The 22565-nt window shown below is 42.7% G+C and overlaps 1 protein-coding gene across 1 annotated transcript; it reads right to left on the bottom strand.

The window, feature by feature from the left end:
- Nucleotides 1-848: 848 nt before the first annotated feature.
- Nucleotides 849-17470, bottom strand: CUNH3orf49 (chromosome unknown C3orf49 homolog). Its single transcript, XM_073644671.1, has 5 exons — nucleotides 17358-17470; nucleotides 15171-15496; nucleotides 10207-10337; nucleotides 6952-7062; nucleotides 849-1046 (listed from the first exon to the last, which is right to left on the bottom strand). The coding sequence occupies exons 1-5, from the start codon at nucleotides 17468-17470 to the stop codon at nucleotides 849-851; spliced, it is 879 nt and encodes a 292-aa protein (XP_073500772.1).
- Between the last annotated feature and the right edge of the window lie 5095 nt (nucleotides 17471-22565).

The following is a 22565-nucleotide window of genomic DNA, read 5'->3' as shown; positions in this document are numbered from 1 at the left end:
TGAGTGTGCTCATTTAATCCTTTCGCCGAGCACGTTCGGGTGCTTTCCGAGTATCTTCGGCGTGCTCGTATATTAAGTTTGAGTCCCTGCATCTGCATGAGTTATGGCTGTTAGTCAGCCTCAACACATGCCGAGATTGCCTGTTTGTTAGTCAGCCTTAAAACGTGAGGATTCCCTAACAGTCATAAATCGTGCAGACGCAGGGACTCTAATATACGAGCACGCAGAAGATACTCGGAGAGCACCCGAGCGTGCTCGGCGAAAGGGATAAACAAGCACGCTCGCTCATCACTGCTAGATAGGCTTTCATCTCCCGATAACAATGATACTTTTTTTGTAGAGATCCGATTTGCCAGTCATGAGAAATCTACAGTAGAAGTAATATGCAAATCAGGCTGAAAGTGCACAGGGGAGGGGGCGTGTCCGTGCAGATAGTGTGCACTGACACATCCCAGTGCACTTCCTGCCTGATTTGCATGTTGCTTCTACTGTAGATTTCTCATGACTGGCAAATTGGATCTCTACAAAAAAGGTGTTATTTTTAGCGGAAGACAAGCGCCTATACATGCTGATGATTTAGACAAAACTATAGCTGTTATTTCATACACTGGAGCCGTTTATTTGCCCTGGAATCACGTTCCCTTCCACTTATTGGTCGTAGTTCACTTGTAGAGGAGTGGAAATAGTGTAAATAATGAGCCGCAGCGGGAGATTATTAGTTTAGTTTTTCGCTCCACTTTATTTGATTCTGTAATTGAGCCAAAAGGATCGTGATCAAGAGCCACGTTATCACCACTGCCGGGAGAAGCGGATGAAACTTTCCATGTGACGTAGAAGATAATGAGCCTCTAGTAACAGCAGCAGATCCAAGGGAAACAAACGTTCTTGAATTTGTACTTTCTCGTGTTCTTCTTGGAGATTCTCTGAAACTGCTTAGAACATTGAAGTATTTCATCCCCCAGAGATTCGCACTCCCGCAGCTCCTCGTGTCTCTGCGCCAGCAGTTTGCTGGATTTGTCTGCAATTGTTTCGATCAGATCATCGACCTGGAATTGGAAATCAAGGGTCAGATGCTGCGATGGTCATGACAATTCAAAGGTTGCATCGATACAAACCATTTTATATAAACAGTGTGCATAAATAGTTGAACTTTATATATACATTGTATTTTCTTTTAGTGATCCACACTTAGAGGGTACCTCTTCTTTAACACAAAACCCATAGAAAAGCCTGTTCTTGGTGTCCTTATCCCTCACAACAAAATAAAACTGCATTTGTTGCAAAAAAAAAAAGACGTCTACTATATCCTGAGATTGTCCCCATTCTCATGCTCTGAGACTTGCCATTTATTTTTTCTTATTGGGTGGTTCCACTTCATCAGAATTCTGCCAGCACCATCAGTGCAGGGACTTCTTTATCTTAACTTGCCAGCAACTACTAAGCCTGCCATTGTTTAATACTTTGCCTAACCTGAACTGAAAGTCGGACTCTGTTATGGCTTTAAACAGATGCTAGAGCAGTGAGGCAAGGACCCGCCCCCACTTCCCTTAGAGAAACAAAGCACGCCTCCACTTCCCGTAGAGAAACAAAGCACGCCTCCACTTCCCATAGAGGAACAAAGCACGCCTCCACTTCCCATAGAGGAACAAAGCACGCCTCCACTTCCCATAGAGAAACAAAGCACGCCTCCACTTCCCATAGAGGAACAAAGCACGCCTCCACTTCCCATAGAGGAACAAAGCACGCCTCCACTTCCCGTAGAGAAACAAAGCACGCCTCCACTTCCCATAGAGGAACAAAGCACGCCTCCACTTCTCGTAGAGAAACAAAGCACGCCTCCAGTTCCCACAGAGAAACAAAGCACGCCTCCACTTCCCGTAGAGAAACAAAGCACGTCTCCACTTCCCGTAGAGAAACAAAGCACGCCTCTACTTCCCGTAGAGAAACAAAGCACGCCTCCACTTTCCATAGAGAAACAAAGCACGCCTCCACTTCATGTGGAGAGACAAAGCCCTGTCCCCACTTCCTGTAGCTAAACAAAGTCTTACTTCCTGTAGAGACAAAGGCCCGCCCCACTCCCAGAATAGAGACAAAGCCCTGCCTCCACTTCCTGTTTAGAGAAAATAAAAAAGCCTCCACTCCCTGTATAGAGACAAAGCCCTGCCCACTTCCTGTAGCTTAAAGCACCGCCTCCACTTCATGTAGATACAAAGGCCAGCCCCACTTACTTAGAGACAAAGCCCCACCCCTGCTTACTGTAGAGAGACAACCCCGCCCCCACTTACCATATAGAGAAAGCCCCACCCCCACTTACTGTAGAGAAACAAAGCCCCGTCCCCACTTACCACATAGAGACAAAGCACCACCCCTGCTTACTGTAGAGACAACCCCGTCCCTACTTACCGTATAGAGACAAAACCCCATCCCAACTTACTGTAGAGAAACAAAGTCCGCCCCTACTTACCATATATAGACAAAGCCCCACCCCCACTTCCTTTAGCCACAAAGCCCCGCCCCCACTTACTGTAGAGACAAAGCCCCGCCCCTACTTACTGTAGACACAAAGGCCCGCCCCCCACTTACTGTAGGGACAAAGATCCGCCCCCACTTACTGTAGACACAAAGGCCCGTCCCCACTTACTGTAGACACAAAGGCCCGTCCCCACTTACTGTAGAAACAAAGGCCCGCCCCCACTTACTGTAGAAACAAAGGCCCGCCCCCACTTACTGTAGAGACAAAGCCCTGCCCACACTTACTGTAGACACAAAAGCCCGTCCCCACTTACTGTAGAAACAAAGGCCCGTCCCCACTTACTGTAGACACAAAGGCCCGTCCCCACTTACTGTAGAAACAAAGGCCCGCCCCCACTTACTGTAGAGACAAAGCCCTGCCCACACTTACTGTAGACACAAAAGCCCGTCCCCACTTACTGTAGAAACAAAGGCCCGCCCCCACTTACTGTAGACACAAAGGCCCGCCCCCACTTACTGTAGAGACAAAGCCCTGCCCCCACTTACTGTAGAGACAAAGCCCTGCCCCCACTTACTGTAGACACAAAGGCCCGTCCCCACTTACTGTAGACACAAAGGCCCGTCCCCACTTACTGTAGAAACAAAGGCCCGCCCCCACTTACTGTAGAAACAAAGGCCCGCCCCCACTTACTGTAGAGACAAAGCCCTGCCCACACTTACTGTAGACACAAAAGCCCGTCCCCACTTACTGTAGAAACAAAGGCCCGTCCCCACTTACTGTAGACACAAAGGCCCGTCCCCACTTACTGTAGAAACAAAGGCCCGCCCCCACTTACTGTAGAGACAAAGCCCTGCCCACACTTACTGTAGACACAAAAGCCCGTCCCCACTTACTGTAGAAACAAAGGCCCGCCCCCACTTACTGTAGACACAAAGGCCCGCCCCCACTTACTGTAGAGACAAAGCCCTGCCCCCACTTACTGTAGAGACAAAGCCCTGCCCCCACTTACTGTAGACACAAAGGCCCGCCCCCCACTTACTGTAGACACAAAGGCCCGTCCCCACTTACTGTAGAGACAAAGCCCTGCCCCCACTTACTGTAGACACAAAGGCCCGCCCCCACTTACTGTAGACACAAAGGCCCGTCCCCACTTACTGTAGAAACAAAGGCCCGCCCCCACTTACTGTAGAAACAAAGCCCTGCCCACACTTACTGTAGACACAAAGGCCCGCCCCCACTTACTGTAGAGACAAAGCCCTGCCCCCACTTACTGTAGTCCATCTCGATGTCTCTGTTGCTAGATTACGCTGGATTACACATGACAACAGGCAGTGGACAGCAAGGTACAAAGAAGGGACACAGTTCAGTGCCAATTCATCAACTGCATTTTTATTACTTCCTTTTTCTGTCTCGTCTTTGTTTTGTTTTTCGCTGGTGGACTTTGTGCCAAATTCATCAGAAATAGCATGCAGTGTTTAATGAATTTGGACCAAATTTAGCGTTTCTTTTTGTTCCCCTCGTTTCCATTTTTGTGCCTTTTTAGACTAAAATGTCCAGTATTAGTCTGTAACTGCGCAAAGAAAGAATAAGCAAGCTTTGTTATCCACTAGTGTGACGATACAGCTTCTAATCTTACTCAGCCAGACATTTAGATGTGTTAATCCAAGAGAAATACACTAATATCTTTATATTGACTTGTAAATGTATATGTGTATTTCTATGGCTGGTCAAGAACAGACCAGTATTTGTATAACCCTGACTATTGTCTTCTCTTGGTTGTAAAACATATTGTATATTGTACTAAAAGTCAGTTTAGATGTGGATTTAAAGAGCCCCCTGTTATACCAACTATGTAAATTGATTAAATGCACAAACAATGAGATCTGAGCTCTGTGGAATAATATCATCCCTAACTATTGACCTATGGATGTGTACTTGAAAGGACATATGCTTCTGTAGAAGTCAGATTTGAAACCGAGAATTGAAAGAGAGACTTGACAAGGAGATTCAAAAAGATCAGACTCTCTCAGACCATCAGCCTGGAATCATGGCTTTAACCAAAGAGACACAGATTTGGATTCTACATGAGTCCAGCCTAAGGGTATACGGCCCTGGCTGGAAAGATACGCATCTGCTCTATTGACCATCAGAGAGCCCATGGATACATTTGGGGAGACCAGGTTGGGATGATGAAGTCACCTGGACCCATGAATATGTTGTTTTGGGAGACCAGGTTGGGACGATGAAGTCACCTGACCCCATGGATATGTTGTTTGGGGTTGCCAGGTGGGACCCTCCGGTCGCCTGGAACCCATGGAGACGTTGCAAAGAAGCCAGATTGGGACCAGCCTATCATCTGGCCCCATGGAAACTCTCGGAGAGGCCAGGGTGGGACCCTCGGGTCTTCTGGCCTTGTACCTCCATGGACTGCTAGCTTCCTAATCTTGCCACTACCTCTTCTCTGTGGGGGCCCGGCAGAAGTGGGGGACCACTGGTTGAGGTAGTTGGCCCTGGAAGTCCCAAAGTCGCAGCTGTTCTGTCCCAGGCGGCCAGCGAAGGGTGAGACTGTAATGTTGTACCATCTTGGGTATTTGCTGGGACTATTCTGTGTGTTTATTGTCTGTTTGGTGATTCAATAAAGTATTGCCACGCTGTTTTACCCTCACCCTATGTTGTCTGAGTAGCGTTACGCCCATGGAAGACCCCGGTTCTTCACAACTAGGTTACAGGAGTACCATTGCGCAAAAGTTTTATGACATTTCGAAAAATCGCAAATAATTAGCCGAAAACATCTGGATAATGAAAACTACATTCTCGCTAACCTAAAAAATTATGAGGATTGAAAAAAAAAACAGGCGTAAAACTTGTACAAAAGCTTTAAAAATGAATTTTGCGCAAAGAGAAAAATGCCTAAAATCCAAACTTTTCCTCCAAAAGAAAAGGGCTAAAAGAACGATGAATCGGGCCCTTAGTCGTCTGCACAATGAGTAATTTTCAGTTGTAAAGGTAACATAATTTATATATAAAGTGATTTGCAGATTTCTTGGTCTACAGTACATGGAAGGTAAATCACCAGCAGGGGGTGCTAGGATTTCATCTTTGCATCCTATAGAATTCTGTGAATGCATCTTTGCACTGTAATTGTCCTCTATTACAATTTAAAGGTTAATTCCATTTTTAGAGAGTATCGCCTATCTATAGAATAGGTGATAAGTTGCTGATCGGTGGGGGATCTGTACTGACCACAGAAGTTATGATTATATAGCAGTGTTACAAAAAGAATCAGGATAAATCATCCAATGAATTCAGTGGCTGCCGTCCCACCCAGCGTCACTCTTTTATATTGTCATTTTATGGGGTCTTAGTTGGAAATCATAGCCAAACATCATCAAAAACTCAGCTGACCTCCCAGACTATGATTACTTGTTCCATAATGCTGCCGTCCCACCCAGCGTCACTCTTTTATATTGTCATTTTATGGGGTCTTAGTTGGAAATCATAGCCAAACATCATCAAAAACTCAGCTGACCTCCCAGACTATGATTACTTGTTCCATAATTGTATATTTGGGATATACAGCATGTGCATCACTCTCTAAAGGAGGCGCCAGATTTCCAGGATAATTGTGCAGCTTGTTATATATTCTTCTGTCATTGAAGCGAAGCTCTGTTCATGGTCGGCAGGCGGATCTTAACCAGGACTCCACGGACAGACATTGCACAGGTCACTCTGTTTAGGAGGTCCCAAGGGAACCCTGGTCTTCACCATAAAACCCCCTATACAGGGATCTAGACTTACGCAGGGAACCCTGGGTTAGGTCCATGGAGTATTTGCTGGCCAGTGGAGCGAGCTGGCAAAGTGAATGGTTGTACAGCTCTGTTCACGGTCGGCAGGCGGCTCTTAACAAGGACTCCACGGACAGACATTGCGCAGGTCACTCTGTTTAGGAGGTCCCAAGACAACCCTGGTCTTCACCATTAAAACCCCTATACAGGGATCTGGGCTTACGCAGGGAACCCTGGGTTAGGTCCATGGAGTATTTGCTGGCCGGTGGAGCGAGCTGGCAAATTGAATGGTTGTACAGCCGGGTACGAGGAGGTAAAAGTCAAGGACAAAATTGAAAACCAGTCTGGTAGTCAATATACAAGTTGCGGCCAGGCACTAAAAACCAGAAAATTCAGGATATTAGGACTAAAAGAAACAGATATGGGTAATAAGAAACTATAACTGGCGGCAAGAAGTAGCTGTTGGGAGTTTAAATAGGGAGTGGTCCCACCTAAGTCTTACAAACAATAATCACCATCCTGTAGTAAAACTACAAGTCTCAGCCAGGTTAATATAAAACAGGTCCTCAACTCTATCCCCCAGCGCCATCGGCAGTCCAAGCTCGGTACTACCTGGTAGTAGAAGTCATAGTAGATGGTTCAGACACGGACGTAACAGTTATGCACTGCCATGTATTGCGCTTGGGTAAGTACCTGCGTCTGCAGACTGCCGACTGTGTGCTCGGACTGATACTTCACCTTGTCTAGTGTTTTCTTCTTCCTTTTAACCAGAGCAAATTGCCTTTTTTTGGGTTTATATGACCCCTAGAAAAAAAAGTAATAGATTTATATATCTAAAACATGTATGTGCACAATGCAATCAGGCAGGTAAAGTCCTCCTATGTACATGAATATGCCAAAAATGGTTGTGATGCCAAGCAGTACCATCTGCAGTCTACAGGCGGCGCTACATCCCCTTTACATGCTATTGCTCTCATTCTGGCTGGGTTTACATTTGGAGGGTTTTTTATACATTTTTTTCCCCCTTGTAACAGTTTGTTTATAGGGAGCTTTTTGCCATGGATTTTGGAACAGATTCTGCTCCAAAACACACATGAAAAAATACTTCCTATCTATATGCTTGCAGTGCACATGGTGCTGATTTTGTCCACATTTGTTTTAGTGTGGGGAAAAAAAGCAATCTGGGTATGTGCACATTTTTTTTGCAGAGAATTCGGTGCAGAAACTGAGCACAACCTCCCAAGTCTTTGAGGCGTTTTGAGTTTTTTGAGGAGGATTTGGAGAGATTCAGCCCAGTTTCTGCTACAAAAGCTACTAAAGAAAACCTCCATGTGCACAAAGCCTACATCAGACCTCGAGGTGCTTCTGCCTAAAAAAACTACAGATTTAAACCCTGAATAAAAAATGCAGAAAAAACAGCTAAAACTGCATAATAATTGTACACTCATAGTCTATGTGCACATGGACTTTTTCGAGAAGTTTTTGGAGCAGAAATTGGCTATGTGTACGCAATGTCTTTTAGACTCATAAAGCCAGCGGCTTTGTCCTGAAACGGCTCCGTCGGTGGTTTTGCCATCATTGTCCCATCGGACTGGTGGATTTTTACTATATTTTCTGCTAAGAGAGCCGACTTCTGCCCAGCAGAAGCCACCCGAAGAATGGACATGTTACTGCTTTTAACCTCTCCAGGGCTTCCAAATGCTTAAATGGTTACGAAGTGACAAAAACCTGAACATATGCTGACCAAGTCATTTTTTCATAGAAATGCATATATTGATTTTTTTTTTAAGTGTTTTCAGGAAACCCTGGAGACATAGCCACTGAGTGGAAACTGAGCGGAAACTCTTCAAAAACATTGAGTCTCTGCTCCAAAAACTTAGCGGAAAGACTCTGTGTGCACATAGCCATATGGAGGTTTTTCTTTTTGGAGATAGAAAATCTGGCGAGTATTTCAAGAGGAATGTGCTTCAATTAATACAGATTTTTTTCTTTTGTTTGCGTTTTATTGAAACCTTGTTGGAAAAAAACTCTCAAAATACTTGCTGTTCGAACAGCAAGGTGCATTTTCCATCGCACAGGAACAGAGTTCAAAGGGTATTTGAAGTGGTTGATGATGTGGATTTTTGAGCAGATCTGCCTCAAGATTCTCCTCAAACTTTATTTGGACATGTCCTAAGGGTATGTGAACACTGAGGGGCCGATTTATCAAAGTTTTTACTCCAGAAATGTGGCATAAAATTTTTGAAAAGTTGAAAAATTTTTGCGCAAAAAGTTTGCTACTTTTGGCGTTTTCATGTCACTTTAAATCGACTCTGTCCAATTCAAAGTAGAGATGAGCGAAGCCAAACTAAAAAGTTCAGGGTTCGTACCAGACATTCAGTGTCCAGTGCAAAACTCTGAACATGGACTTCTCCCGGAAATCCATGTTAATGTTCGGAGTTCCGGGGGAAGAGATAGAGAGAATTTTCCAGTTCCAAAGTTCGCGTCTCCATTGTTTTCCATGGGGTTCGGGTTCTGGTTTCAGTTCGGGTACAGTTCTGGTACCCGAACCAAACTTTGGACTAATGTTCGGATTGGGTACCAGAACCCGAACTTCCATGGGTCCGTTCACCCCTAAAAATGTTGGCATTTTATATGGGAGACATGCTACTACAGTCCGCACGGAGGGCACTCAGGAGATGCACCAAATTCATTAAGTGGCATGAGCCTTTTAATGAGTTTGGTGCCTTGATCTCCAGCAAGATTGGCGCTATGCCAGTCTTAATGAATCGACCCCTCAGTTATTTTTCATGAGTTTTTGAAAGTGGCAACTCTAAGTTTTTGAGGAAGATTTGGAGACTTTCCGCTCATTTTCTGCTCCAAAACTTGGTGAGAATATACTGCAAAAAAAAAAGCACTTAAAAACAATGTAGGTTTCATAGGCAGACTTTCCTGGGGAAAAAAATCCTCCTGAAAACAAAAACAAAAAAACTGATCTTACAATTGTACAATACTCAACATCATACTCATAAGGATTTCCAAAATGTCATGTTGAACTCCGACAGGAACTTGCACTGCCATCACATTCCTGAAGCTATCCCGCACACCGGGCCGGATATGAGACCGGATAACATTATTGGACAATGTGCCTGATATAAGGCAATGTCTACTCACCCTAAAACACGAGGGCGAAACGCGCGTAGGGGCGCGAGGACACGGGCATTACTCCTACACCCCTATATGTAAGTACGGACAATTACCTATTAGAAGGCTTTATATATATATATGGGTTGCATAGGGATAGGTACCCAGAGGGGACTCACCACTTTAGGGCCACTCTGTTTTCTAGTTAGGCTTATATCGGCCACATAAATATATAAATATTCCTTATGCGCTAATGTTGGACGGATATTTTATGGATCCAACAAGGAATTGACCAAAAATCCCTTTTTGCACTATGCACTTGTCACTTTAATCTAAATAGGATTGAGAAACAGTGGTCTGAGATAATTATTTCTAAAAAATGTATTTTACATGTACCCTAATTATGTACCCTCTACATTGTGTATGTACCATAATCATGTCCGACTGTGATTAAAAGAATATTGGAGTTAGCAGTGTCCTCCCTGTGTAGCACTATAATGTTTTAATTATGTAATAAATGTTCAAATAAAGTAATATTGTTTTGTAAAAAAAATCTGGTCATTTGGGCTCTCTTATTTTGGGGCTCTTTTTTTGATTTAATTGTACAATACTGCATTATTTTTTTTGTACATTTCCATAATGGGACTAGCTTTACAATCAATCTCAGTAGGAACACGGGGAAACGTTCACTGCAGGAAATGATTTCCACCATGAATTAGCCTTGTCTTTTCCTATCGTCAGCAGCTTGTGTAGGAGAACATGGATGACTTCTCCTGATTATATCCCGGGGATGGACAGCTGACAAGAATGAAATCAGAGTTGTACCTTCTGTAGACCTGCCGGCACCGAGGTGACAGACACTCGCCTGGTGGTTTTCTTGGAGCGCACTATGAGTTTGTCCGCGGTGATCCGCTCCGTCTCTGCCTCTACAACATGAATATCCAGTTGGAGAATTGCTTTCAAAGAAGAATAACAAGTAGATCTGGGTCTGTTAGATAATGTCTCCTCTCTGGATGAACTCTCAGCTCCATCATTAAAGAGAACACTATTATTGCATTAGAGCTTCTTATTTTTGTCTAATTTTGATGTTTTTCGCCTGTTTTTCATTTGCGCCTTAGACTACGTTCCCACGATGAGTTTTTGATGTTGCTGATTTTCTGCATCCATTAAGTAAAATAGATGACTTGCATTTTTTCTAAAATACGCAGCGTGAAAAACTCACCAAAATCTCATTGTGGGAGCTTAGACTTATTCTTTTTATTTGGGTCTTTTTTATGTGTTCCATATCCAAATAGAGAAAAGAGAAAAAAGCGGCACTCACCATCCCTTAGGGCAGACGGACGGCAGTAAAAATCGGATCAAGATCGGACTGCAATGCCCGGACTGGCCGGCGGCTCTCCTGACCTGAGTGTGACAGCATGTATTTCCATTCAGCTGTCATTCTCGGGTCAGGAGAGCCACCGACCAGTCTGTCTACTGCGATGCGATCGTCATCCATATTATACAGCCGTCTCACTGCGCTCTTTGTGTGCATTGCACAGTGGACTTTTATTCTGGAGCCTCACAATTAGGAGTGTTTATAGGTATAACTTCCCATGTCTAAATGCTCTATACAGTCATGGCCAAAAGTGTAGTCACCATTGAAATTGTTCCAGAAAATGAAGTATTTCTCCCAGAAAATTATTGCAATTACACATGTTTTGTTATACACATGTTTATTTCCTTTGTGTGTATTGGAACAACACAAAAAACCCCCAGAAAAACAGAGAAAAGAAGGCAAATTGGACATAATTTCATACAAAACCCCAAAAATTGGCCGGACAAAATTGTTGGCACCTTTCCAAAAATGTAAGTAAACAACTTTGTTTCAAGCATGTGATGCTCATTCAAACTCACCTGAGGCAAGTAACAGGTGTGGGCAATATGAACATTACACCTGAAACCAGATAAAAAGGGGAGAAGATGTCTCAGTCTTTGCATTGTGTGTCTGTGTGTGCCACATAGAGAACAGAAAAAGGAGAAGAGAACTGTCTGAGGTCTTGAGAATCAAAATTGTTGAAAAATATCAACAATGTCAAGGTTACAAGTCCATCTCCAGAGATCTTGATGTTCCTTTGTTCACGGTGCGCAACATAATTAAGAAATTTACAACCCATAGCACTGTAGCTAATCTCCCTGGACATGGACGGCAGAGAAAAATTGATGAAAGGTTGCAATGCAGGATAGTCTGGATAGTGGATAAGCAGACCCAATCAAGTTCAAAAGAAATTCAAGCTGTCCTGCAGGCTTGGGGTGCATCAGTGTCAGCGTGAACTGTCCACATTTTAATGAAATTAAACACTATGGCAGGAGACCCCGGAGGACCCCACTACTGACACAGAGACAAAATCCTTCTGAGAATGCGTCTTGTAAACAGATGAGATCAAGATAGAGCTTTTTGGTAAAGCACATCATTCTACTCTTTACCGAAAATGGAATGAGGCCTACAAAGAAAAGAACACAGTACCTACAGTCAAATATGGTGGAGGGTCACAGATGTTTTGGGGTTGTTTTGCTGCCTCTGGCACTGGGTGCTTTGACTGTGTGCAAGGCATCATGAAATTTGAAGATTACCTAAGGATTTTGGGTCACAATGTAGTGCCCAGTGTCAGAAAGCTGGGTTTGTTTCCTAGGTCCTGGGTCTTACAGCAGGATAATGACCCCAAACATACTTCAAGAAGCCCCCAGAAATAAATGGAAACAAAGCGCTGGGGAGTTCCGGAGTGGATGTCAATGAGATTGGATCTAAATCCCATTGAACTCCTGTGGAGAGATCTTAAAATTGCTGTTGGGAGAAGACGCCTTCAAATATGAGAGACCTGGAGCAGTTTACAAAAGAAGAGTGGTCCAAAAGTCCATCTGAGAGGTGTAAGAAGCTTGCTCTTGCTGATGGTTATAGGAAGCGATTGATTGCAGGTATTTATTCCAAAGTGTGTGCAAGCAAATATTAAGTTGAGGGTGCCAACAATTTTTTGTCTGACCAATTATTGGGATTTTGTGTGAAATTATGTCCAATTAGCCTTTCGGCCATGACTGTATGTTGCCCAATGTCTTTGCAAAATCCACAGTACCGTCATAGATTCTTGTTATTGGCTGGGCTTCATTGGAGAATGTAATTTTCATTATGCGCTGCAATACTGCAGTATTGCCATAAATAGCTAAAAAAATAAAGTTTAAAAATAAATAAAAAATAACTATACTTGGTATTTCGTCGTCCATAAAAGTTTGATCGATCAGTAATCGGAGAACAAAAATAGAAAAATCAAAATTATTATTTTTCGATCACCGCATCTCCATAAAAAATGCAATGAAAACATTGTACAACCCCTAACAAAAATTATGCAATCACTGGGCTCGGAGGATGTTCATTCAGTTGTTAATGTTGTTGAAAAAAAGCAGATCACATACATGGCACAAAACTAAAGTCATTTCAAATGGCAACTTTAGGGCTTTAAGAAACACTAAAAGAAATCACGAAAAAAAATGTGGTACTCGGTAAGGGTAATTTTTTTCAGACCAAGCAGAGGGAAAAAATTATGGAATCACTCAATTCTGAGGAAAAATTTATGGAATCACCCTGTAAATTTTCATTTCCAAAACTAACACCTGCATCAAATTAGATCTGCTCGTTAGTCTGCATCTAAAAAGGAGTGATCACACCTTGGAGAGCTGTTGCACCAAGTGGACTGACATGAATCATTGCTCCAACACGAGAGATGTCAATTGAAACAAAGGAAAGGATTATCAAACTCTTAAAAGAAGGTAAATCATCACGCAATGTTGCAAAAGATGTTGGTTGTTCACAGTCAGCTGTGTCTAAAATCTGGACCAAATACAAACAATATGGGAAGGTTGTTAAAGGCAAACATACTGGTAGACCAAGGAAGACATCTAAGCGTCAAGACCGGAAACTTAAAGCAAAATGTCTCCAAAACAGGAAATGCACAACAAAACAAATGAGGAACGAATGGAAGGAAACTGGAGTCAATGTCTGTGACCGAACTGTAAGAAACCGCCTAAAGGAAATGGGATTTACATGCAGAAAAGCTAAACATAAGCCATCATTAACACCTAAACAGAAAAAACAAGGTTACAATGGGCTAACGAAAAGCAATCGTGGACTGTGGATGACTGGATGAAAGTCATATTCAGTGATGAATCACGAATCTACATTGGGCAAGGTAATGATGCTGGAACTTTTGTTTGGTGCCGTTCCAATGAGATTTATAAAGAGGACTGCATGAAGAGAGCATGCAAATTTCCACAGTCATTGATGATATGGGGCTGCATGTCTGGTAAAGGCACTGGGGAGATGGCTGTCATTACATCTTCTATAAATGCCCAAGTTTACATTGATATTTTTGACAGTTTTCTTATCCAATCAATTGAAAGGATGTTTGGGGATGATGACATCATTTTTCAAGATGATAATGCATCCTGCCATAGATCAAAAACTGTGAAAACATTCCTTGAAAGAAGACACATAAGGTCAATGTCAAGGCCTGCAAATAGTCCGGATCTCAATCCAATTGAAAATCTTTGGTGGAAGTTGAAGAAAATGGTCCATGACAAGGCTCCAACCTGCAAAGCTGATCTGGCAACAGCAATCAGAGAAAGTTGGAGCCAGATTGATGAAGAGTACTGTTTGTTACTCATTAAGTCCATGCCTCAGAGACTGCAAGCTGTTATAAAAGCCAGAGGTGGTGCAACAAAATACTAGTGATGTATTGGTATGTTCTTTTGTGTGTTTGTTTTTCATGATTCCATCATATTTTCCTCAGAATTGAGTGATTCCATAATTTTTTCCCTCTGCTTGGTCTAAAAAAAATTACCCTTACTAAGTACCACATTTTTAATCTTGATTTCTTTTAGTGTTTCTTAAAGCCATAAAGTTGCCATTTGAAATTACTTTAGTTTTGTTCCATGTCTGTGATCTGCTTTTTTTCAACAACATTAAACAACTGAATGAACATTCTCTGAGCCCGGTGATTCCATAATTTTTGCCAGGGGTTGTATGTACCCCACAATATGAGTGAATATAAACGACAATTTAATGCCCAAAAAACAAGCCATGATATAGCTCCATCAATGAAAACAAAAATTACAGGTGTCAGTAAGATGACGAAACAAACCAATTTTTTCTTTTTCTGTTCTGATTTTTTTTACCTACTAAACTCTAAAAAAAAACCTTATGTTTGTTTGGTGTCGTCATAATCGTACTGACTTGGAGAATCATGTTTTCCAGGTCATGAACGTCATAAAAACAAATGGCAGAATTGCATTTTTTTTCCACCATTTACTAGTTTTTCAGTCATTCAAAGCTATATCTCGCCCTGGAAATTTTTTAGTTTTTTTTTTAAAAAACCTCCATACTGATATATTGACAGGAAAAAAAATAAAGTATCAGCTCTTGGAAAAAGGGAAGGAGAAATCTAAAACGTAAAAAAAAAAAATTGCTCCCTCATAACTGGGCCAAAGCTGGACCATACAAGGTGAAGATTTATCAAAGATGGTGCGAAGGAAAAATTAAGTTGGTTGCTGGTTTTAAGGGCACCTAAAAACAAGATCTGGAATCTGATTGGGTGTGAGATTCCATCGGCGTTTCCAGGATTCTATGAGTTTTCCTGGAAATGACCAGCAATGTGACGGACAACACGTTCTGGGCACATAGTTTACACGTATGTCCCTGCTAGACAGATGTATCCGACACAACCTAAATGAGATTTGTACAAAATGATTGACCTTCTTACCAGCTCGTGAGATCCTCCTTCCTGACCCCTTGACTCTTTCCCGTGGGAGTGCAAGGTGTTGAATCATTTTAGGAACGTGATGCTGTTTGTAGGACATCACCAGTGACTCATTCCTAGAAGATGCAGCAGGCAGAAAGCTCACAGGCTTGACTTCCTTTATTCTGGTGGTTAGAACTTTTCCCATAAAAGTCTTCATCTTTTGCCCCAGACTTCTTTTTTTGTAGTCACGGGTCATCGAGGATCCCGAATCGCTGTCACTGGATAGTTCTTCATTTGGGACAAGGACTTTTTGGTTGAGTAGGTTGGTTGAGACAGCTCCATGCCACCTGCGTGAAGAATATCATGAGTGATTGTTTCCAGCTATACTATTGCAATTAAGCAGGTATAAATGATAGTTTCGAAATTAATTTCAGGACGATTCACTCAGTTTGACTGGCTGATTAGATTTGGTCCAATTGAACATTTCGAAAAGACATTGATGCCAGAGATTGGCCACGTCACTGATGTCAATGACGTGCGTGACCCCTTCCCACTTGACCATGTGAGGCTTCAGTGTTGGAAGGAAACACTGGAAGTATCTGAGACCAGCATGGAGGACACAGGAATGGCAGAGGTGGTGTATGGACGGGTGATGTGTTTTATCTTCTTAACCCCTTTACAAACCATCAAATAAGACAGCAAATGGCTCGCCGACTGGTTGACATTTTGCTGGATATATGTGAATCAAATGTCCAAAATTTTAGATTTGCCAGGATCCAAAATCTGGGGAAAATTTGAAACAAATTTTATCTGTGGATTCACTCATCTCTAGGTAAGATCTTCACATAACGAAAGCAATATAAGAAAAATGTCTCAAATTGGGCCAGTAGTGCTAAGTATAACCAAACCCATCGGTGCTGATGGATTTCTATAAAGCCCAAGAGTACTTTTCTGACCAGGGTTACATTTTGGTCTTATGTAAAAACTGGCCATAATAATTAGGTAACCTGTTGCCCAAAAGTTAAGCAGCTGGCAGTTGTCACACCCAAAGCCTCCATTATTCTGCCCATTTGTCCAATTCAGTTCTTAATCCTTCAATATATATTCATTATAACATTGTAAAAAAATGTATGGGAGCCACAATGAGGGACATTATTAGCGTATGGGGCCACAATAGGGGACATTATTAGGATATGGAGCCACAATGAGGGACATTATTAGGACATGGGACCACAATACGGGACATTATTGGGGTATGGGGCCACAATAGGGGACATTATTAGGGTATGGGACCACAATTGTGGGCATCATTAGGCTAAGGAGCCACAGTGAGGTACATTATTAAGGAATGGGGCCACAATGGGGGACGTTAATCTATAGGGCTATAATGGAGAACATTAGGGTGGAGTGATACAGGTCATGGGTCCTAAATGGGGGACATTATTAGGATATCAGGACACCATTGGAGGCATTATTAAGCTATGGAGCCACAATTGGGGGCATTATTAAGGCAAGGGGGCCAAAATGCTGGACATTATTAGGGCATGGGGCCACAATGCAGGACATTATTAGGGTATTGGAAAACAATGGGGGACATTAAGGTATAGGGCTACAATGGAGGACAATATTAGGGTAGGTATAGGGCCACAATGAGGGTTATTATCAGCGTATAGGGTTGCAATAGGCGGCATTAGCAGGGTATGGGACCACAATGAGGAATATTATAAGGGTATGGGGCCACAAAAGAGGACATTATTATTGTACGAGGCTACAGTGGGAGACATTATTAGGGTTTGGAGTGACAATGTGGGACATTATATGTATGAGGACACAATGGAGGACATTATTAGGGTATGGAGCCACAATAGGGTTCATTATTAGGGTATGGAGCCACAATTGGGGGCATTATCAGGGTTTGAGGCCATGTTTTGCTATGTTTTCTGTCACATTTACATATTTTATCTGTATGACTAAAGACGTGTCTTTATAAATTCTAGCAACACTAACTGTTGCCTTGCATCTGATCAAACATGCTTGTGGTGGAAGGTAGATCTAAATTTCGTCATTGGTCCCATAAGACTCTAGTTGCACCACTTAAGATGGTCCGGCAGCTATCTAAGGTGTATGTCCAGCCTAACTGTTGTTGCAATGTATACAAAGTTGGACCTTTTTGGATCATCTTTGCCTGAGGTCAGCACTGACCATTACCTGATAATGCCTTTTTGTTTCGTCTGGGAAGAACCGCCCTTGTTTGTCTGGGATACTTTGCCGCCTTTCTTGATAAGGGCTTGAGACTCCGTTGCCTTTGGCTTTGGTTCCATGACTATTTTACCTTGAACTCTCGAGCCGGTGGTCTGGTCATGTTCTATAGACTTGAATTATATCCAAAGTCGAATGTTATTCCATTAATGTTCCCACTAATTACACCGAGATTTCCAGTAAGTCATATCGGCTTATAAACCAGACGTATCCTTCACGAAAAAGAGTTAGAAGGAGTCAGAACTTTTCCCAGACTTTCTGAAGCTTTATTAGAGCATGAAATATTCATCGGAGGCTTGTGAAATTCCTCTTCCATCGCTCCTCTGTCCTTGAGAGTTGAATGTTGAAGAACTTGAAGAAAATATTTTTAACGACTGGGAATACACAGGGATCTTCGATGAAGTGTAAAGTATGAGGCAGGAAAACAACAGCGGACCAAGTCTATTATTGATCAGAGCTCTGCACTGTATCAGAGGTAAAAAAGAAGCCAATTCTGAAGAAACTAGAGGGCAGTGGTGTCCAACTTGTGGATCTTCTGCTGCTGCGAAACTAGGACTTCCACCATGCTTGGACAGCCATGATTGTATGGGCATGCTGGTTCAGCTCACTTATGTTATATGTAATTGAAGCAATAACTGCAGAAAACCTCTTTGAGTTAATTTTTTTAGTGTAGAAAAGCATTTTCATATATTCAGCTGATTTAAAGGGAATTTGTCAGCAGGATTTCGCCCCTCAACTATATCCACATGTAGCTCTTTTAAAGACCATTCCAGCAATACCTTTACATTTCCAGTCTTTTCCTCCATTACTGAGAAATCTGCCTCTGAATTGATATGCAAATGAGGCTGAAAGACTATGGTAGATCTGAAACCTCTGGCACTCCAGCTCTATTCCTCGCCCAGCGCCGCCTCCACCTACATGACTGACGGCTCTTTTGCCAGAAGTCACCCAGCATAGGGGCTGTCATTCAAGGAGGATGAGGAGGTAGCACTGGGCAAGGAATAGAGCTGGAGTGACAGAGGCTTTGGAACAAGCATAGCTCTTCAACCTTATTTGCATATCAATTCAAACACTGATTTCTCAGTATTGGAGTAACGGACTGGACATGTAAAGGTATTGCTGGACTTAACTTTGAAAACTTTCATTTTTTTGGGTGGGGAATCCTACTGATAGAGTCCCTTTAAGGGGGTTTTACTATTATTTTTTACTGATTTGATATTGATGATCATTAATTGGAAAATGTGTAATGCTTGATGTCACCTCTGGGGGTGCTGCAGGGAAACTGAGCACTTGCTTTCAGGTTCCTCTTCGGATTACAGTTGATCGCCAGAAGTTGAATAATCTTCTTATTGTATATAAGCATTAGAGATCTGTATCATGAGCCATGCTTAAGTATATAATGATGTATGCAAACATATATACTGTATATAGTTCATGACTGCACAGCTTGGTAATAATTCTGCCATGATGGTGGCTCCTCTGTTATCAGATGCAGTGATAACAGCAGAGGGCAGCAGAATCTTCCAAGTGTTGTACATCTCTTATGTATTTCTAGATATACTGTGAAACATCCAGTGAGCAAGTTATACATACAGGAAAAGTATACAGGGATTAAGTCTTATAATGTTCACTTACAATTTACTTGCGGCTGGTACCCTGAGCACAACCAGCTCTGCTACCTATTGCATCAGTATCATTATTTATTATATTGAAAAATACATTTTTGCAAAACATCTTTAGAAAAAATAAAAATAAATACTCTTTAAAATTGAGGGAACCTGTCACCAGATTTCCCCCACATATAGTGAGAAGTGTGGCTGTGCAAGACTGCGATGGAGGACACTGTGTGGATGACGTAGGATGCATCATCCACCCGAAGCAAGAATGAGGATGGCGATTTTAAGAAGAGAGGAGGTGCTGGATCAAGACCAGAGACGCCCATTGGACTGGATCTCCCCATTTGTGAATATAATAAAATATATTTTTTGTGCCTTTCAGAGTGGATTTGGGACATACCATATATACAGCATTCTAGTGTGAGGGCTGTGTGGAGAATGTCTACTCCACTCCCCTATGGAACTGTACTCTTTTAGTAATTCTATGTATATTTTAGTCATCTGAAAATGTGTTATTTTCAGGTACGGCCATTAGATGGCAGCAGAGGTACTGTTTAATACTACATTACCCTTATGTCAGTGGGACACAGGGTTAACTAGTTTGGGGGCCTCCCTAAGTGACAAGCTAGAGACTCAGGGATCTCTGGGAGTTAGATTCGGCCATCTTAGTTAGTGAGTAGCATAGAGCAAGGACAGACGTGCTAAGAGTCTGAGGAGAAGAAGGACTGGGGTGTGTGGGGAAGATATGGAGGATTAACAGCAACGGGCACAATACAGTCCATACTCAGGTAGTAAATTTGCAGATTCTGGTCTCTTCCAGCCTATAGACATTATTGGACATGTCAGGACTAGGGAGCCTCAGAAGCGAGGTAGTCCCTGTTAAAGTCAGACAGTGGGAGCCGTGGGGTAAAGCAGGAGCATCCCTACAAGAAAGTCCAGAGGCAGCTTTCCCCTAGGTCTGCTGCACAGTGAGAAGCACTGTGTGGGGACCGTGACTGTATTTTAACATCTTTGAATGCCGTTATATGCAACTTGCATTGTACCTGTAATCCTACCTGTCTTCAAGGCCGTGCTGGCAAAGTAAACTGGTTCGTGTTGTTTTTTTAAAAGACCTGTGTCGTCTCTTATTCAAGGCTCAGAAGAACTGCACCTAAGAAGGACTGAGCATGACAGTGAGTAAAGGCCACCACCAAACCCAGCACACCACACACACCCAGGGACACACGTGTCCCCATTTCCCCAGAAACCATAGCATCCCTCGCCACTGACTACCACCCTGCCCCCATTACACTAGAATGCTTTAACAGAGGGCTTATAAGTGCTGGCCGTACTATATATGGGGAAAACCTGGTGACAGGTTCCCTTTAAAGATGAAGTTCTTGCTGTTTGTATCTACCACTACTGGGAGCTAAGGAGCTTACTGTACACTGTTTATTTCCAGTAGTCCAGATCTGTAGGGTCTGAGGAAGCATACGGGGGGCTGTCAGCATAGGAGGAGCTAAAATTGGAGCTGGAGTTATTAATGAAGGGGTAATGATCCAGTTTGTGTATGGCCTGCATAGAAACTAAAAGGAAGGAGAATCTGTGTAATCAAGCAAAATGTCACCTGGGATTTAAATGGTCACAGTAGTTTAAGAAAATTGTCTCTATCTGATAGCCTATGTGCTAAAAAGCAATTTTGTATATTATTTGATTTACAGAAAATGTCGTCTTACCCCTGTAAAAATCCTCCTCTGTAACTTGCTGTTCCGCTGCTGATTGTCAGGTGACATCTGTCCTTATTAACAGAGAAGCAGAGATGGATCACAGGAAGTGGGGTTTCGGCTTAGCGCCTACTAGCTGTGATCTGCTCTACACAGAGGCAACAGAGCTGGGGATGATTTTTTTTTTATATTATGGAAAAAAACACAATTGCCAAATATTTTAAAAAAATACTGTATATATATTTCACATAAAAGCTTGATTTAAACTGTAAAATATTTTCTGATGATAGCTTCCCATCCAAAACCAGAGTAAGAGCATGGACGTACTCCCCTTATCCCCCACAAGTCTAACATGTCCAGGACCTGTCCCAATGATCAGACTCTGGAACCTGCCATCTACTTTTGAGTGGGAATTCTGCCAGCAATATAGCAGCTCATACTTTCTTTTTACTACTTTCCAGCATGTATTGCTTTTGCCAGTGGCTTTCCTGTCCCAAATTGAAAGCCCACCTCTCTGTTAAGCCCCCATGCAGTTTAAAGATAGGAGAGTAGTATCAGAGACTAAGACCACCCACTCAGTGTAGACAGACATAGACCCACCCCTTATTGCTGTAGAAAGACAAAAACCTGCTCCACTTACTCTAAAGACACAAACAGCCACCCCACTTACTGTGGAGACAAAGAACCGCATCCATTTAGTGAAGAGCTACAAAGACCCACCAGAACTTACTAGAGAGACAGAGATCTGCCCCCACTTACTGTACAGAGACAAAGACCCACCCTTTACTTATTGTAGCGAGATAAAGACCCTTCCCCTCTTACTATAGACAGACCTGCGCCCAATTACTGTAGAGAGACAAATACTAGCCCCCAATTACTGTAGAGAGACAAATATTCCCCCTCAGTGTCACCGGTGTGTCAGAAGTGACAGGCAGTAACCCTGCAGTTGGTTGCAGGATATCTCTTCGTATGGCGTTACAGACAACTTCTTAAAAGCTGTCTCTGTAGGTCCCAGCAGCTACCTTCCTCCGGCTAATTAACACCCTGGTCTGGGTGTATAAATACCTGCTATGTGTCAGAGGGAGGTGCCGGCGATATTCATTACTCCTTGTGAAGGCTTGAGCAGGAACAGTACTTCTTCCTCTCTTGTGCTAGAGGACATGTGCGCATGGGTCTGGAGTCGACTAAAGCTAAGTGATTTTCCCTTGTTTGTCCCCCCTTGTTGTCTTTAGTGTTCAGTGGGGATTGACTAGCACTCATCCCCTCCCTACCCTAGCCAGGGCAAACAACAGGGAAAGACAGGGTGAGGTTCGCGTGCGGCGATTGGTGAAGAATCAATATAGGGACGTTAGTGGAGACAGGATGATATTAAATCAGCCTAGGAGGTCTCCACTCCCTCCCTTTCCCTAGTGTCTGGCCTCCCTTTCCCTCTTCCCTTTGTGTTGTACTAAGTCTTTCCCACAACTTGCATGACACTCAGTTACCATAGAGAGACAAACTGTAAATATCTGTTTCAACTGTAAATAAATATAACCGCCAGATTCATCTGTACATTTTCATAGCCAAGAATCTAACAGTTGTGTGTAATATATCCATGGAATGAGCGCTGAGCTATCGCTTGTAAATCAGTCAATGAATAATATCCATGTGAAAAGACTCCCCCACAGCAAACGTGAAACTCTCATCTAAAGGTAAAAGGTGCTATCAAAACTATATTAGGCACAACACTACTGCCTAAATCCTACAGATGACGGATGATCCAATAGTCTAGATTATTAGATTGCAGAAGGACACATCGGCTTCCAATGCTGCCAAATATAAATATGGCTCATTACTTA

This window comes from Phyllobates terribilis, unplaced genomic scaffold (genome assembly GCF_046119375.1).
Source record: "Phyllobates terribilis strain yellow unplaced genomic scaffold, ASM4611937v1 Scaffold_8__6_contigs__length_399053987, whole genome shotgun sequence".
In the NCBI taxonomy this organism is placed as follows: domain Eukaryota; kingdom Metazoa; phylum Chordata; class Amphibia; order Anura; family Dendrobatidae; genus Phyllobates; species Phyllobates terribilis.
Note: the sequence above shows the minus strand (reverse complement) of the source record. Positions and strands in the feature narration are given on the sequence as shown.

Excerpts from the sequence above, each read along its gene's own strand:
- CUNH3orf49 (XM_073644671.1), bottom strand. The coding sequence starts at position 17,470 with ATGGAACCAAAGCCAAAGGCAACGGAGTCTCAAGCCCTTATCAAGAAA. Across the intron at positions 10,338-15,170 it reads AAGGAGGATCTCACGAGCTG|CAATTCTCCAACTGGATATT; the intron begins GTAAGAAGGTCA and ends CTTCTTTGAAAG. Across the intron at positions 7,063-10,206 it reads TGCCGGCAGGTCTACAGAAG|GGGTCATATAAACCCAAAAA; the intron begins GTACAACTCTGA and ends TTTTTTTTCTAG.